Source organism: Panthera tigris, chromosome D4 (genome assembly GCF_018350195.1).
Source record: "Panthera tigris isolate Pti1 chromosome D4, P.tigris_Pti1_mat1.1, whole genome shotgun sequence".
NCBI lineage: Eukaryota > Metazoa > Chordata > Mammalia > Carnivora > Felidae > Panthera > Panthera tigris.
In genome coordinates, this window is record NC_056672.1 from 10636984 (window position 1) to 10655519 (window position 18536).

The 18536-nt window shown below is 44.1% G+C and overlaps 1 protein-coding gene across 4 annotated transcripts in view; it reads right to left on the minus strand.

Moving 5' to 3' along the window:
- DOCK8 (dedicator of cytokinesis 8) overlaps positions 1 to 18536 on the minus strand; it is a 226632-nt gene that overhangs the window by 83897 nt on the left and 124199 nt on the right. For all 4 annotated transcript variants that reach the window (XM_042964329.1, XM_042964328.1, XM_007077463.3 and 1 more), the window contains 3 exons: positions 3873 to 3990; positions 2390 to 2460; positions 516 to 654 (listed from right to left, as the gene is read on the minus strand). In XM_042964329.1, coding sequence (XP_042820263.1) covers positions 516 to 654; positions 2390 to 2460; positions 3873 to 3990 — 328 coding nt within the window. The remainder of the gene's footprint in view (positions 1 to 515; positions 655 to 2389; positions 2461 to 3872; positions 3991 to 18536) is intronic.

Genomic DNA, 18536 nt, shown 5'->3' on the forward strand with positions numbered 1-18536 from the left:
TAATTTCAGTCAAGTTCTTTGCATTTTAAATTCCCTGAGAGCTCCGAAGATAGTAATATCCATGATTTACTGCTTTCAGAGCCAAAGTAGTAGCATTTTTCTTTATAGCCAGTGTTTGTGAGTGTCTGAACAAGATCAATGTTTATCTTACCTTTTATATATATATATATATATATATATATATATATATTTAAAGAAACAACTTTCTTCCCCTTGGGGAAAAAAGAGCTAGTTTTATATGTGGAGCATATATGTTAAATCGGGAAATAATGGACAATGCCATGCTTTTTTCTAAGTGAGTGTTCTTCCAGAATCCAGCATCCCCTAGCTTTCCCTTCCAGAAATATGTCATCTGCTACATCAAGTCATGTTTGCTTTTTGCTATCATCTGGCTTGGCGTATTTTGCTACTTCTGGCAGGAAAAAAAGCAAGTGAGTAGAATTTAGTTGTTGATCTCTACAGGGACCTTGAGTCCCTCAACCGCAGGGTGAATCAGCAAGTTGAAAACGACTCACCGAATATCCCAGAAGACTTTCCACGGAGGCTCCTTGCTTCTGCTGACAGCTGATATGATAGAAGGTGAACAGGAGGTGGTGATGTACTGTGAGCTTAGCAGGAAGCTTAATTTTCACTTCTTCATAGAAGTCAGGAGACCTGTTTCAAAAGTACATTACACACAAACAACTTTTAGCAAGAATGATGACTTCTCTGACTATAAATTGTAAGGCCACAGTCCTTTTGCTCCTCAGAATTTGCCTGCTTGGTGTGTGGCCTTCTATTTTTTTAAATGTAATTTATTGTCAGGTTAGCTAACATACAGCACAGAGGGTGTGCTCTTGGTTTTGGGGGTAGATTCCTGTGATTCATCGCGTGCTTGTCCCACCGAGTGCCCTCCTCAATGCCCATCACCAACTCTCCCCTCTCCTCCACCCCCTTGCCCAAAACCTCAGTTTGTTCTCTGTATTCAAGAGTCTCTTATGGTTTGCCTCCCTCCCTCTCCGTTTGAAACTATTTTTCCCCTTCCCTTCTCCCATGGTCTTCTGTTAAGTTTTTCAAGTTCTACACATGAGTGAAAGTTCTACATATGATATCTGCTTTTCTCTGACTGCCTTATCTCATTCAGCATAGTACCCTCCAGTTCCATGCATGTTGCTGCCAATGGCAGGATTTCATTCTTTCTCACTGCCAAGCAGTATTCCATTGTATATATAAACTACATCTTTATCCACTCGTCAGTTGATGAACATTTAAGGTAGTTCTAAATTAAAAATGAACTACCCTACGTCCCAGCAATAGCACTACTAGGAACTTATCCAAAGGATACAGGAGTGCTGATGCATAGGGGCACATGGACCCCAATGTTTAAGCAGCACTTTCAACAATAGCCAAATTACAGTGTTTTGCTTTTTACTCTACATCATTCTGCTCCCAAGCTGGAGATCCTTGGACCAACCTTATGCCCCCGGATATGCTTTGCCTACCTAACACTGCTCACAAACTAAAGGTTTTGTCGGGGTCAGGGGGGAAAGATCTCTGCACACACAATGGAAAAGTTCAACTTCATCTGAAAACGGGATAAGGCTCAGAGTCTTGCTGTGACCTCCTTTTCTATCTCCACCCCAAGAACAGGGACTGGCATGTGGCTGGCACTCATCAAAGGAATTTGGATTAGCAAATGAATGATGTTAGGAAGGAAAAGGAACCTGATTTTAGTGAATTACAAAGTCCCAGATACTTTACTAAGGGCTTCATGTATATTATTCAGTTCATTGTCAGCCTAACCCAGGAAAGTGCATTCAGAGAAATGCTTAAATGGGCCAAGGTTATCAAGCCAGGATCAAACCCAAGTCCATCTGACTCTGTAAGGGTGGACTATTCATCTCCTCTTCCTGTGAACTGTGAATAACGGTTTAGACGTTATTCTGTGACTCAGTTTACCCACAGAATAATCAGTGTTCCATTTCTCTTGGCCAACTTAAATCTCCTTAAAGTTGACAATGGGGCAGGTGTGGAGTGATAGTTAGAAGACAAGTAGACAGAGAAAGGAGAGCCGGTTTTGTTTCTGGCCCCCTGCAGTATCTCAGAGCAAGGTAGGAAATTTATTTCTTTATTTAACACCATAAAACTTCTCATTATCATACTAGGACAGAAGGCTCCAGAAAAGGCCAAACAACATTCGGTTCTTAAAGATATTTTCTTCTCCCAGTCTTAGGTAATGGCAAAAAAATGTGCATCTCTGACCCGGAATCATGGAACTGACATATATTTGCTTGGTCCCTCAGTCCCCCAAATTATAAAACTTTTGGGAGGAATCATCTAAGGGGTTCAGAAAAGCCAGGAGATAATGAGACAACCATGACGTAGGTTTACAACTCTGAAACGTACTTACTTATTATGGTATGTAACAGCTGTGTAAACTTCCTGGAGAAACTCCGGGCCATTAGATTTTCCGAAGATGATCTGTTCGCCAATACAGAAAAGACCAAATGAGCGGTGATATTTGGGTTCATCAAATCAACTGCCATCGGCCCAGGGGATGCTCTGGTCTCACAGAGCTGCATTTTGCAAATTAAGGGTGCTGAGTTTACAACTGATCCAGCTGCACACGTACCAATGGGGAACTGGTTACGAAGGGTGTATTAGTGACCAAGGGCCACAGGGCTATGAGCCTGGAAGGCCAGCACTTTCTCCACTCCGCCTCACTGTCTGTATGTCTGTACTCCAGGGCGGAGCCACAGAGCGCTGCCCCAGCGACTCTGGCCCGGGCTCTTTTCCCTCCAGAGACATGGACCTGGTCGCTTGGGTGATCAGGGCCTTCACTGGCCTGTCCACACGTTCATGCTATTTAGAAAAAGACACCTCTTCTGGCCTGACTCAGCCCTAAAGGCACATGATTTGACTCATCTTTGGGCAAAGAAAACAAGAGCCCTTTTTACTAGGTGCAAAAGTGACAGGTCCCGGGGCCTGGGGAATAGAGAACAGGCTGGGCCTGGCCCCCACTTGTCCCCTACGAGAAATTTCTGTGCAGCTGTACCCGGCTGCCCTGGGAGCCTTGCCAGGGGCCAGAGCAGAGAGAACCAGGGTCATTTCCTTGAGTATTTCCTTGAGCATTTCCTTCCCACCACTGTTGCAAGAAGATACCTTTGGGTAGGTGAGTAAGCCAACAGGAAGATGGTTAAAAAAAAAAAAAAAAAGGAGATACTTCTAGAATGGATGCACTGGAAAAAAATTACTTCAGTAAAAAGGTGTATTAACTGGATTCTGGGACTTGCATTAAATAATAACAGCTAACTTCCCATCTTATTGGCAGATAGTAGAAATAATACAGTACAAATTCTGGCCTTTTGGGTTCCCTAGAGAACACTGTTATTATATATTTATTATTTGATTTAAATTTTGCTTCGAGATGAAGCTCCATTCCCGAGATGGGTTGAGATGGTGTGTGCTTATCATGACTAGGCAATATATATCTCCAGATGTGGTCTGGGGCTCAGGCAGAGTGTATCTCAGTGCACATCTGGAAATAGAGCAAACATGGCTGACGCAGTGGGCCCGTCTCTCCAACTCTTATGCCAGCAGGGGTGGTTTGGAAAGATTTCGTGATATTTTTCAGTCCTCTCAAACGCTCTGCATTTCCAAATTTCATAGACCGCTAGGAAATAAGTTAGGGAAGAGACTTTCAACTTAGACTGGCCCTGTTTCCCCATCAGCACACCGGGACCCATGTCGGACTAGCCCCAAAGGCCTTTGCGCCTGCTGAGAGGTGTTGGTCGGCCTGAAGAGACGGACTCTGTGCGCCGCTGGGCTTTGGATGTTGCCGGTGGGAAGGTCAGCACACCCCGGGGTGAGGCACGTATATGTGTCCCTCTTACCGGCATAGCATTGCTAGCATCCTCCCCAGACATAAACTGGATCTTTATTGTAATGTTCCGGGCAGATGCTAGTTTATTAGCAAAGTTCAGCCTCTGTGGGTAGACGTAGAGAAGGTTTCTGGAAAAGAAAAGGTAAAGAGCCAGTGAATCAAGTCATGAGCATGATTTTGCCAAGTTCTTCAGTGAATACTAAAGCCTATGCTCATGAGGTAATTATTCTGACGGAGTCTCTCCTTTCTGAAGTGAATGATTTGGGGAGGAGTGAGGTATTATTGATTCTTCCTCTCCAGCTGCAGTCATCGATGATAACCAGCACTGTTCTCTGCTTTGCTACATGGAAAGACGTGTCTGCTGCAGCTCAGAAAGTCCTACCATCTGAGGGTATGGAAATTTGCCTAGAGGGAGTATGTCTGATACAAAGAAAGCAAAAAAGGTTCAGTTCGTCTTCAACGAAACTCATGACCACATCTCATTTCTTTTCTTTTTCTTCCTTTTTTTCCCTTTCTAATCTGTATGTTGTGGTTTCAATTTTTTCTTGGCATTGAATTCTGGATATGTTTAGCTTTCTTTTCATATATATATATTTTTAAGTTTATTTTTTTTTAAGTTTTTTTTAACGTTTTATTTATTTTTGAGGCAGAGAGAGACAGAGCATGAACGGGGGAGGGGCAGAGAGAGAGGGAGACACAGAATCGGAAGCAGGCTCCAGGCTCCGAGCCATCAGCCCAGAGCCCAACGCGGGGCTCGAACTCACGGACCGCGAGATCGTGACCTGAGCTGAAGTCGGACGCTTGACCGACTGAGCCACCCAGGTGCCCCTTAAGTTTATTTATTTTGAGAGAGAGAGAGAGAGAGAGAGAGAGAGAGAGAGAGAGAGAGAGAGAAGGGGAGGGGCAGAGAAAAAGAGAGAGAGAGAAATTCCAAGCAGGCTCCGCACTGTCAGTGTGGAGCCTGACGCGGGGTTTGAACTCACGAACTGTGAGATCATGACCTTCACTGAAACCAAGAGCTGGTCACCCTTCTTTTCCTACCTAAGATGACTGTTCAAACCTCCAGCCCACAAGTTATATGACAATCACACAACAACAACATGAAAAATATATCCATCCATCAAACAACTATGCGACAGCTACTAGGCTAATTATCATTTTGTATGTTTTTTTCATTCTATTCGCATTATTGCCAGTATATTCCACTAAACGGTAAACTCTGGGAAGGCAGAGATTTTTATCTGATGTTTTCATCCACTGATGAATCTCCAGCATATAATACTGCCTAGGACATATAGGTGCCATGTAAATATTTGTGGAATAAAGGAACAAATGTGTATATTTTTGAAGAATCCTATCGTTGACTCAAAGAAATAATGATACTAACATTTATAGAGCACTTATCCTGAGTCGAGCAGTGTTCCAAATACTTGGTGTTTGTTAAACTGTTCAAGTCTCATAATTATCCTCTAAGTAGGTACTATTGTCATGGCATCATCCCCATGTCACAAATAAGGAAAAGATGAGATACAGAGGTGTTAAATCATTTTCCCAAAATCATATAGGTAGGAGATGTCAGTCGGGAACTGAAGTCAGGGAGTCTGGCTCCAGAGCTGGGCTCTTAACTACTAAGCTGTATTCCCTCTGACAAGACTCCCACAGAAATGACCAGAATGGTCTTTCCATCCTGTGTTATTCATGACATCTCTCGGTGACAAGCGTGCCTCATTTTCTGGGTCTTATTAACAGATGAGTGTCAACAGTACACAGGGCTGATTCAATTAGTGTCACCTTCTTCGGGCAAACGTCTTGTCCTTCTCACACTTGGTCCACTGTTCTAACTCCTAGGTAACACAGTCTCCGCAGACAGATACATGCTTGTCCCAAAGGCTTTCAAGAGGACAAAACTACCTTTGTGTGAACCAGACACAGGAGAGGAGTGACCAAGAGAGAGAGGACCAGGTGACCAGATTTTTCCTTTGTGAATAGTAGGTTCTTACAATACGTTATAAAGATTTGCCTGTTAGTTGGTATAAGGGTTTCTTAACCTCACTGTTAGTGACATTTGGGACTGAAAACTTCTTGTTGTGGGATGGTCCTGTGCAATGTAGGACATTCAGCACAATCCCTGGCTTCTACCCATTAGATATTAGGAGCATCTCCCCCCTACTCAGTTGCGACAATCAAAAATGTCTCTGGAAATTGCTAAATGTTCACCAGAGGGGTCCAAATCACCCCCATTTGAGAACTACGTATCTACACATGTGATTTTGTGTGGTAAAGATCTGTTCAACTATACCCAGAAGATTTCCCATCTTTTTTTTTTTTAATGTTCATTTATTTATTTTGAGAAAGAAAGGGCACACATGAGTGGAGCGGGGCAGTGAGAGACAGGGACAGATGATCCGAAGCGGGCTCTGCACTGACCGAACAGAGCGTGATGCAGGGCTTGAACCCACGAGCCGCAAGATCATGACCTGAGCTGAAGTCAGATGCTCAACCAACTGAGCCACCCAGGTGCCCCAGATTTCCCACCTTTAATAGATATAGTCAATGCCGTTCACTGGGTCCATGTTCAAATGTAAAGTATGCTCTACTGGAAAAGGGAAAAGTCAATACTCAAGTACGAGGCAGAAGATGAAAATTCTAAATCTGTTTAACTTATGAAGTCTGCGGTAGTGAGGGACTGGAAAATCAAAAGGGAAGGACTAAGCTGGCATTGACTCTCGTCTTGCACCCATAACCCCTTCGTTGTAATAACCAGATTTATCCTGCAGTCACGTGTGTGTGAAAGTGGTCATTTTGGACCAGCGTCTGCATAAATGCCCAGATTTACCCCATGGCTCTTCCTTGTTACGACACTGTCAGCGGGGACAACACTAATAGCCACAGCCCTGGACAAGACCAAATGGATGGGCTGAGTGAACCCGCTCCTGAAGGACCTGGCTGACAGCCCCACCTCAGTGATTTGGCACCAGACGTGTAAATAAAAAGCGAGCCATGTGACAAAGTTAATGCTCCAGGGAGAGCCCCCTGAACTATCAGGAATGGACTCAGTGATCCTCAGAATCCCTGCTCTGGTCAGGCAAGAGGAAGTGAAAAGCTTTCTGAATGTTTTGTGATGGGGGTAGCCCTCAGAGCTGAGAAAATACGAGAATGCCGGGGCTAGAGCTGGGCCTTTAATAAAAAAATCACAGTCTCAACCTAGCTTCGCTTTCGTAACGAAATTTCGGGGTTTGACATTTCTGTTCCGTCATATGTTTCAGGCAACTTATCACTGTTGAAAGCGACGATGCTTTATTTCACTGAGTGTCGTAAAACCTTCAGTCTTACACCAGCTATCAGGCAAGGTTAATTCCGTTAGCCTGCTGGTCGCTGAAGGCTGAACACAACACAGCAGTGCCCCACCTGTTCCACAGAACCCTAGCGCTTTGCAAAACGTTAACAAGCATGTGGGGAAGTGGAGGAGCTGGGTGACCAGATGCTGCTGGGAAAGACTGGAAGAGACCAAGATACACAGGTTAATGTGCACCGTGAATCTGCTGTCAGGGGAAAAGAGGCCGCTCCCTTCCCTCAATGTTTTGACCTCAGAACTCATTTCATTGATCTGTTCTTTCATGGTGTGTTTCACATGTGTAATGTTCTGAGAAATCACCTGGGAAAACACTGAAATGAACTTATCTGGGGACAGAGGAGCATCCCACATCGAGGGAGGAAAAACGCATCACGATTCTCTGCTCAAAGAGGTTGCAAGGTGATGAGGGACAACTCTCAGGTGCTCAAGGAAGAAAATGCTACTTGGAGCTATCAAGAACACACAGGAGCTCTTTTCTTCGGCAAGTGCAAAGGTCAGGGAGGTCTTACTTTACCCTCGACTCTCTGTATTGGGCAATTTTCTGGAAGCACAACGGGGGTGACACGGTGCTGGCGACAGATCTTAACTGCTGTGTCTCGTGACCTCTCTAGGGCACTCTGTGTCTTGCACTGTACTTCCGATGCCCTGGCGTGGCAGCGGCTGGCGCACACACTTCCCCCTGCCTGCTGGCCTTTGTCTCCAGCTCTTTCTAGCTGCCATCCTGTCCTCTTGTTGATCTCTTGTGATCTCAGGATCACAAGTGGCTGTAAACGGTTCACTGCAGTGACCGCTTCCTACACTTAAGTGAAAAAGAATATAATTGCAAGGCAAGAATGTCATCACAAGGAAATTGATTAAATTTAGCAAACGGGCATAATATTCAACAGGCTTCAAAAGCCAGGAAAGCGTCGATGCCTTCCTCCGAAACGTAGGTGTCAGGCCATGATACAGTGAAGGGATGGATGTAGAATTTGGGGGGTGAGAGCTGGGAGCCACCCAGTCCAAGCCCCAACTTTTGAACATGAGAAAACAGAGGCCCTGGGCGGGGGGGGGGGGGGGGGCGGTCGAGGAACAGTTCACCCTCTGAGTTAGCCACAGAGCAGATCCGAAATCAAGTTCAGTGCTGTTCTGAACAGAGCCCGTGTCTGTCTCAGTGGCACCTCCCAAACCTTGCCCTGTCGAACGGAGGGAGCCCAAACGCGAGGCTGTTAGGAATGGACACGGATGTCATACTGAGGATGGGATGCCGTTCAAAGTTGGGTGTGGGCACAAGGGTAGGGGTGCAGACCCCCCTCTGCTCACTCTTGCTCCCCTTTGCTACCACCGCTCCATCTGTACAGCGAATGTTGCCTGAGCGGTAGCCTCAAGAGTGGTTAACGGCATTGGCTCTGGAGCCAGAGAGCTGGCCTTGGGCAAGTTATGTAGGCTTTCCAAAGGGAGGCTAATAACCACACCTCCCTCGCAGGGCTGTGGTGGGCATTCGCGAGTAAGAATGCACTAAGGACAGCTGTGACGATGACGAGGCTTTCCTGCACAACAGCTACTAAGTCTGACACACGCCACAACCTACACTCTCCGCTGCAAACCACTCTCGTGTCTCGGCCGGACCACTGTGATGCTTCCAATTCATCTCTTGGCGTCTACGCTTGTCCCTTATCATCTACTCCCTGTATATCGGTCAGGAGGACCTTTCCAAATGTAAACTAGATTACGGCAGGCTCCTGCGAGGGTTTCCCAAGCTTCGCATCATGATCCCTAGGTGATCGGCCCTTGGCAATCTCTCTGACCTTACTGCTCATTACTTTCCCACACTGGCCTTTTTCTCGAGGGCCTAGAACATTCTAAACTGATTCTTATGTCAGGGCTTTCGCACCTGCTCTTCCCCTTGCCGAGAAGAGCTTCTTCCAGTTCTCCACATGACCAGTCCCTTCTCATCTCCTGGGTTTCGGCTCACATGTCACATCATCCAAGAGATCTTTCCTATCATCCTTTGGAGTTGGCCCACTCCACTCCCTCTCTCACGCAAACTCTCTCTCTTTCATAATCACAATTATGAAAGTTACATGGTTATGACGATATGTATCCATTTTTTCAATCTTGGAGAGTTGAAAAGTAATGAAAAGTATAGAGAATAAAATATCAACTACCCAATATCCCACTGCCTTGAGGAAAATCGCTGTTCAGAGTAGCGTTATTTCCTCCTGCCTTTATTTCCTCTGTACGTCCAACATTTTTATCATACTGTATAGACAAAGCTTTTTGTTTTTGTATCGCTGAATGTTCAGTTATGACCATTTTCCCAATACACATGGCTTTGATGGCTACATGATTTTTCATGTTACGAATGTGCCATAGTTTGCACCAGTCTCCAAAAAGACACATTTAGGCTATTTCCTTTGTCTCAACTATTAGGCTCTGATGAATCCTTTATCTATCTTGCCCCCTTTGCAATGTAGTGTCCTTTTGGAAAAATCTCTTTAGGTTCTATAAAGTTCAAGTTTCTTCATCGTTGAATTAATTGGAAAAAAAAACCCCACCAATCTACCTTTATTTATGCTGTGGTTCAAGAAATAACGAGCGAAAGTTTGTAAAAATGCTTTGAAGTAGGTGGGTCAAAGGGTCCGTGTAAATCACGACCATCGTCACACAGACTGGATAAGCAGGTGAGCTGTCCTCACACTCCTCCCGCGTCCCAGTACAGGGGCGCTGCCTACCTGACCCACTTGTCCTTCAATTTTGCACATTGCTTCCACAGGGGTGCTGGACCCTTGTTCTCAAACATCATCACTATGGGTGCTCAGGGTCCTGCTCCATACTGAACGCGCTTTCCACAGGACACACAGGTGGAGGGAAACTTCAAGAGAATTTAGTTCAACATCCCTTTCTGCAAGCTGGAACCTGATTCCAGGGAGGTTAAATGGTTTTGCCTAAACATTTTTTTTTTAAGGAAGATGTGTCTCCCAAGGATCATTCTATTTCTTACCTCCACAATGCTAAGTGATGTTTTGTTAAATATGCATGCTTTTAAAGAAATGAATATATGAAAAGCAATAATGTTATCTCTTGGGAGGGAAGATCTATCTGCAGGGTGGGTGATTCAGAGAGTCTAAACCAGGTAAGGGTGATTATCAAGAAACTGACAAATGAGCTTGTATTTTTATAAGTGATAAATTATATGCCTCATATCAGCTGGAGAAAAACCCTAAGAGTTATGTTATCTAATGATTCTTGAGAAGGTAGCCTATAACCAAAATAGGCATCACTGGTTATGGCCGAGCGATTTTGAAAGCTGCTTTAGTTAAGTGTGGGTCCAGCGTATGTGCATTTAGTACAATCCAATCTTCCTCAGCGCAGACAAAAACGGTTTTTTGTTCTATACGTCACGACATTTAACTGAACACCCGGTATCCATCAACAGCCTTCTTCCCAGAGCCACATCCGATGGCTTCTTTTGATGACAAACTGTTTTGGAAACTTCGAATTTTTTCCACTGATTCAATGATTTTTAAGCTGCTGTAATTGAGCAGCTCCAGGAAGTCAGAAGTTAAACTCGCAGAATTTGATCATTCTTAGATCCAACTGGCGACCACACTCTCCCTGCTCCTCACCGCCTTGGGACTGTCTTCTATTACCTTTCCTGAAAACAGCTTAGCACAGGGGACCTAGAAATCCTGCAAAGCCATAATGCAAAGAACACCGGTGAGCGCCCTACTCAGTTTAGCATATTCTCTCTCCAGGGTGAGAAAACGAAGAGAAGAACCTGTTATTCCAACGATGACATCTGTGTCCTCTCCCAGAGGCTTCTCTAGCTTGGAGTGCAGCTCAAGGAGCAGGCGAGCTACAGCAAAGAGAACATCGGGCACTTGTCGAAACGACCGGACACTTTGAACCGCTCTCTAGTGGAGCTGCTAATGCAAAAGGGCCAGCAGGAGAGAGAGCCGAGCCTGGAGAAGAGAGCCGGGCAGCTCGGCAAGAGGAACGAAGGCGTCCACCTGCTGGTGGCTGAGATCCAGCACCGGCTGGTTCCAGGTGTGAGGCATGGAGAGAGGCGACAAGAAGCTAAAGTTGCTTGGGGCGCCTGGGTGGTTCAGTCGGTTAAGTGTCCGACTTCAGCTCAGGTCACGATCTCACGGTCTGTGAGTCCGTGAGTTCGAGCCCCGCATCGGGCTCTGGGCTGATGGCTCAGAGCCTGGAGCCTGCTTCCAATTCTGTGTCTCCCTCTCTCTCTGCCCCTCCCCCGTTCATGCTCTGTCTCTCTCTGTCTCAAAAATAAATAAACGTTAAAAAAAATTTAAAAAATAAAGTTGCTGGAGCGGGAGAGGGAGGAGGCTGCAATTTTCACGGAGTGGGGGTTCGGCTGACAACAGTGGTGGACGGTGTTGTGGTGAGTGAATCCTTGGTGATAATCTGTGTTGACTGCGATTTTGACAGATTGGAAAATAAGCCACGAGGTAAGAATCATCAAGTTGGGACTAGGCCTCCTATGAAAACACCTAGTTAAGGGGTGCCTGGGAGGCTCAGTCGGTTAAGCATCTCTTAGTTTCAGCTCAGGTCATGATCTCACGGTTGGGGAGATTGAGCCCCGAGTCAGGCTCTGTGCTAGCAGCATGAAGCCTGCTTGGCATTCTTTCTCTCCCTCCCTCTCTCTCTCTCTCTCTCTCTCTCTTTCTCTCTCTATCCCTCTCCTGCTCGCACGTGCTCTCTCAAAATAAAAAAAATAAATAAACATTAAGAAAAAAAGAAAAAACCTGGTTAAAAAGAGCAGTGGTACAGAGTAACCCTTTGTGACATGACTGCTTACGTATCTTCCATTGCTGAGAATGGCAACCCAAACTATGTTTGGAATAAAAAAAATGTGCCACTTCCTCCCAAAGGAATGGATGGAGGACCACCTGGTCATGTCATAAAGCCAGAAACCTAGCCTTCTAGACTCTGAGAATATTTTACTTACAGGATCTTGGAAATCCTAAAGAGGATCAAGGTTCAAGATCAAACAGTCCTTGGTGCTTCTCCTGTGTCTCTTTGAAAGTGAGCCTGAAGTGAGTTCATTGGCTTATCCTCCTTGAACAATGTTGGGTGAGAATTCAGAATATAAAATTTTACCTAGGACAGGGCTGTAAATATCCAGAAACTGAATAGGCACAAAGGGTAAGGTGTAACAGATGATAACGGGGAAGTAAAAAAAGCAATTTGATTTAGAAATGGAATTGGTGTCCATTTTGGTTTTCTTTCTGTTATTTCAGAATAGAACTTATAACAAAGTAGTAATATCAAGTACATACTTTTTAAAAAAAAGGAGGGGGTGGGGTGCCTGGGTAGCTCATTCGGTTGGGTGTCCGACTTTGGCTCAGGTCATGATCTCACACTTTGTGGGTTTGAGCCCCGTGTCAGGCTCTGTGCTGACAGCTCAGAGCCTGGAGCCGGCTTCAGATTCTGTGTCTCCCTCTCTCTCTGCCCCTCCCCTGCTCGTGCTCTCTCTTGAAAATAAATAAATATTTTTAAAAATTCTTTAAACAAGGAGAAAAATTTTTATATTGCTGATTTTGTGACTGGAGTTGTCCCCACCTTCTTTTGAAGATCAGTAATACCCAAAATTTAAGCTGCTTTTATGCCAGGGAAGATGGGCCTCGACGGAGACCTGTGATCAGTGGTCCTTACCAAATGAGAGAGGGGTGGAAATGTCCTTTAAAAAACTAGAGAACGCTCTCTCAGTGTAAGGTGGACAAGTCTATTTCCTCACCTGTAAGAAAAAGGTTGGAGAGGCATCTCCAACGCACTAACCCCTGAGAAGTGCTTTGTCAGCTGTAAATGCAGATGTCACTGAAGATAGTCTTCCTATCACGATGGCATCAGCTGAGTGCGCTTTAGCGGGCAACCACCAACACTCTTCAGGGCTGAGGCCTCAGTAGACGTTACTTAGGGAACCGGTCCATCTCTCCAGGTTTCTCTCTCCATCTTTCAACGTCTCTCTGTCTCTGTCTATCTTCAATCTGTGTGTGTGTGTGCCTCTTTTTTTTTTTTTTTTAGCTCCCCCTTGCTTTCTCTCTTTCTCCATGTCTATGATAAACCTTCCCCCACCTCCTCACAGCCCCTCAGCAAAGGACAAAATGCTCTTTACGAGGGAGCTCTCCTCCAGTTCCAACTGGCATCTATTTCCTTCCACATGTGCAGCAATGATGACTTCATGCCAAGGACTGGGACTGGCTTGTGGGCACGGCCACTTTCCCCTCAGGATGACAGGCGGGAGCCCAAGATTGAGGAACATCTTAGGGTTTCATGAAAATGTCTGAGGCCTCCAACATTATTAGCTCCAAAATATGAAAAGTAAAATCTCAAAATCACAATTAATGATTTTATTCATTTTACTATTTTTTCAATGTATTTAAGTAATCTCTACTCCAGCATGGGGCTCAAACTCACGACCCAGAGATCAAGAGTTGCACACTCTTCTGACTAAGCCAGCCAGGTGCTGCATGATTTTAAAACTAAATGCTTACTTGGGGGCACCTGGGTGGCTCAGTTGCTTAAGCGACTTCAATTCAGGTCATGATCTCATGGTTTGTGGGTTCAAGTCCCGCACTGGGCTCTGTGCTGACAGCTCAGAGCCTGGAGCCTGCTCCGGATTCTGTGTCTCCCTCTCTCTCTGCCCCTCCCCTGCTCACACTCTGTGTCTCTCTCAAAAATAAATAAACATTAAAAAAAATTGCAAAGAAAAGCTGAGTGGAGGCATCGTAGTGAGATCAGCTTTGTTAAAATAAATAAAATCAACTGCTTACTACGTATAACATTTTGTCAGTTCATCAATGGCAACTCTACTGAGTTTAACCTAGAGGTGAAAAAATTTTCCCATACTTTGCAGACTGTTTATATATATATATATAATATTAAAATAATAACATATATGTTAATAATGTAATAAAATAATAAAATAATAATATAATAATATAATACAATATATTATAATATATATTATATAATATATATTATAATATATATTATATAATATATATAATTTAATTTATATAATTTATATATAATTATATAATTTATATTATAATATATATTATAATATATAATATAATAATATAATATAATAAAATAATAATAATAAAATAATAATATATACATATATATATATAACAAATGGGGAAGTACATGCATCTCAATATATTCTTTTTAATTTTTTAACGTTTATTTATTTTTGAGAGGGGGGATGGGCAGGGAGAGGGAGACAGAGGATCCCAAGCAGGCTCCACACTGACAGCAGAGAGCCCGATGTGGGGCTCAGGCTCATGAACCGCAAGATCACGACCTGAGCTAAAGCTGGACCCTTAACTGACTGAGCCACCCAGGCACCCCGATCTCAGTATGTTTTAAATAACACGTGGTCAGGTGCTTCAGGTTTAGGGAGACCTTAAAAGGATCTTGGCTACGGATATGCAGTAGAGGGAGAATAAAATGCCAGCAAAATCAGCTTTGCTATTTTATTAACGCTCCTAAAGCTTGAGACCCATGTGTTGCTTTCCCAGAGGACCACCAGCAATACAGGCTGAAGTAGATGGGGTGGGAAATTAGTACCCGGCTCTCCTGATACAACACACTGAAACATACTGCATAAAAAGCTCTCCGGTTTCCTCCATAAACATGCTCACCCTACTTTGGTAATTTCAAAGTATTTTTCTTTTCTTGTGTTTAAAAACTCTTCCTTTCTGAGGCGCCTGGGTGGCTCAGTCGGTTAAGCGTCTGACTTCAGCTCAGGTCACCATCTCACAGTTTGTGAGTTTGAGCTCCTGCATTGGGCTTTGCACTGGTGGTGTGGAGCCTGCTTGGGAGCCTGACTCACTCACTTACTCTCTCTCTCTCTCTCTCTCTCTGCCCCTTCCCTAGTTGTGCACTTTCTCTCTTTCAAAATAAATAAATAAACTTAAAAAATAACTCTAGCCCTTTTTGCAAAGACAGAGCCAAAGAATCGATGAACTATTTGCTGACGTGGAAATACAGCAAAACCGCCTGCATAAACGAGATGCCCTCATTTGAAAACTACGGGGAAAGGTTGGTGGCTCTCACTCCGTTTAGTAATGTGTTAGCAACTGACTTTGATTCTAACAGGACGAAATTCAAGCGCCTGTTAACATCGGTGATCTTAAAGTTGTCTGCGACTTACTCAAACCTTCCAAAGGAAATTGCAAATCTAGATACATTCTTTTAAGATGGTCGTGCCAGATGAGCAGCTGTGGTTTTATTTATCATCCACATTTCACTACCAGGAAAATATGTCTTAAATGTAATAATAAAAACAGCTAATAGTATTTGACCCAACTTCACTTAGCAGATGATAAAACAGAGGCACAGGGAGGATGTGTAATTTGCCCGAGGTAACAGTTAGCAAAAGGCACAGTGGGATTCAGATCCAGTGCCCTGAGGCCAGACCCAGTGCACATAACCATCACTACTTCTAAGAACAACAGCAAATGTCTCTTCGGTCCACAGACTGACCAGAACTTTATTATAACGTAGTCTTCTAATTTATTATTTACAAGGGCAGAAGGATGTTCGCCCGAACGGTAAGTTTTTTTTTTGTTTTTTTTTTTTTAAGGCATGAAATAATACAGTTAGCTTTGGAGGGTGGGTTCTGTCCCTCGCTATTGGAGGTTTTGATGTTTGAAATACATCAAGAGCAAATTGGAGTCAGAAATCTGAGAGCTCAATATTTTCTATAGCCCAGAATTACCTAGGAAACCTGCAAACCTAACATTTTAAGCGGCGGCATGCTTTGTAAATACGTGCTTATGAGGGAGCTAAGGCTCTGCGACCCAAAGGACGTCCTGGGAGGAGCAAAGCACCCGCATCAGCACCACCCGGGAGCCAGTTAGGACGTCACAAACCTGCTGAATCAGAACCTGCATTTTAACAACACCCCAGATGATTCAAACGCACATTCAAGTTCGAGCAGCACGGATCCAAGAGAACTGGTGTGTTTTCATTTGTCAGAAATAGGAATCCTGTAGTTCACCATGTTTCCCTTTGTTATTGTTGTGTTTTTGCTTGGCTGCCAGGAAGCAAGAGGTCAAATGTGCAGCTAACTTTTTAAGGGACTGCCAAAGATGTTAAGATATGTCCTGGTATTAACCTTACCCAGATTTACATTGATTGCCCTCTCCTTATTTTCCTTCTACTCAGAAATTTTATCCTTGTTATACAGCCCCCTTAAGCTGCCCCAAATTATTTTTACAATGAGGTTTATAAATAAATGCATAAAAATGAGGCATTTTCCATGTCCTGTCTTGACATTCTACGGTCTCACGCCATGACCTGCGTTTGTTTCTGTGTCTAATACTTAAGGTTAGATGGAAGCACAAATTTACGAAGGGATCCATGGAAGGTGGAAAGGAAAACCCTCACGTGTAGGATGTAGGGCACGCTCCAGCTTCAGAAATCAGAGAGAGAGAAAGGGACTGTCAAAGGCTCTGTCCCGGGGCCCCAGTCAGAGCCCACACGAGGCCGCCTGCCCTGGGAAACCGCACAAGGTTCGAAGGAGGCACTGGGGATGGAATCACAAGCTCGTCCCTCAGTAACCGCCATGCTCAGGAGGCCAGGCCGCAATGTTTTGTATACGCGCTGGGACTGCATTCTGAGCTTTGGGGACCCCTACCCCCCAGCCCTACAAAAAGCAAATGCAGTTAAGAGGCCAGAGACACAATGTTACCCAATTATTTAGAAACACTGCAATAAATGACCCAGCATTCTCTCTCTATGGTCCTGTTATGCTTTAAAAAAAAAAAAAGTGCTCAAAAACAGAAAACGAGAGGGAAAAAACAAAGCAAAACAACAGTAAACTCCAATAACTCTTATCATAGCACTTTTCAAGATGGGGGTAGGGGTAAGGAATGTCCATGTTTTCTCAACTGATGAACCACACTTTGAGCACCACATATGGTGTCTTTATACAGAACTATTATTACATTGTCTTTGAACATGAACTAGACACAGCTCCTATGACATTTGTAGAGCACCTTTCCTATTACATCAATCCTATTCCTTATTTTTATGATTCATAAAGTTCCTCTTAAGTGAGAGTTTGGAAAACCAGCACTCTTAATAAATAAAGCAGGACTTCAAGCTGGGGCCAAGAGAACGCCACCTTTTAGACACATGTGAATGCACGTGAGCTCTTCTTAAAACCCAGTTACTTGTTTAAGAAAAGTCAACTAGGGGCGCCTGGGTGGCTCAGTCGGTTGAGCATCCGACTTCGGCTCAGATCATGATCTTGCGGTCCATGAGTTCGAGCCCCGCGTCGGGCTCTGTGCTGACAGCTCAGAGCCTGGAGCCTGCTTCTGCGTCTCCCTCTCTCTCTGCCCCTCCCCCACTCATGCTCTGTCTCTCTCTCTCTCTCTCCGTCTGTCAAAAATAAACACACTTAAAAAAAAAAAAAAGAAAAAAGTCAACTAGAGGGGCACCTGGGTGGCTCAGTCAGTTAAGTGTCCAACTTTGGCTCAGATCATGACCTCCCAGTTCATGGGTTCTGGCACTGTGTTGGGCTCTGTGCTGACAGCTTGGAGCCTGGAGCCTGCTTCAGATTCTGTGTGTGTCTCTTTCTCTGCCCCTCCCCTGCTCATGCTCTCTCTCTCTCTCTCAAAAATAAACAAACACTTAAAAAAAAAAAAAAGTCAGTTAGATTTCTGGGGCACCCGGGTGGCTCAGTCAGTTGAGCATCTGACTCTTTGATTCCGGCTCAGGTCACGTTCTCACTATTTGTAGGTTCAAGACCCATGCCAGGCTGTGCACTGACAGCATGGGGCCTGCTTGGGAGTCTCTCTCTCCCTCTCTCTCTCTCTCTCTCAAAATAAATAAACTTTAAAAAAAAGTCAACTAGTTTTCAACAGTACAAGACCCAAGGGAAAGTTGGGACATTTACAATCTCAAGTCTTATCTGGACCAGATTCCCTTTGAAAAGAATCATAAATACACATAAAAATTTGAAACCTGCTTGGGAAAACTGACTGCTTTAGGAAAAAAGTAAATCTCTCTCCAAGCTTGCTTGAAATATTTTTTTAAGCCATACTTTGTTGAGCTAAATGAAATTCTACCAATTAAGATATCCATGTTACCAAATATTTTTTTTTTTGAAACACTGCTTAGATTTCAAATATTAAGAGGTTTAAACATCATCCACTCCCACCTTTGTATGAATTCGTTTTCTTGATTCCTTTCCTCCTTACAAAGAGGCTGGATTTATGGACTGTCGGTGTGAGTGGAGACAGAGGATGGAAAGGAACAGGGGGTCATTATTAATCATGAAGCTGGATCCGGATCTGGATC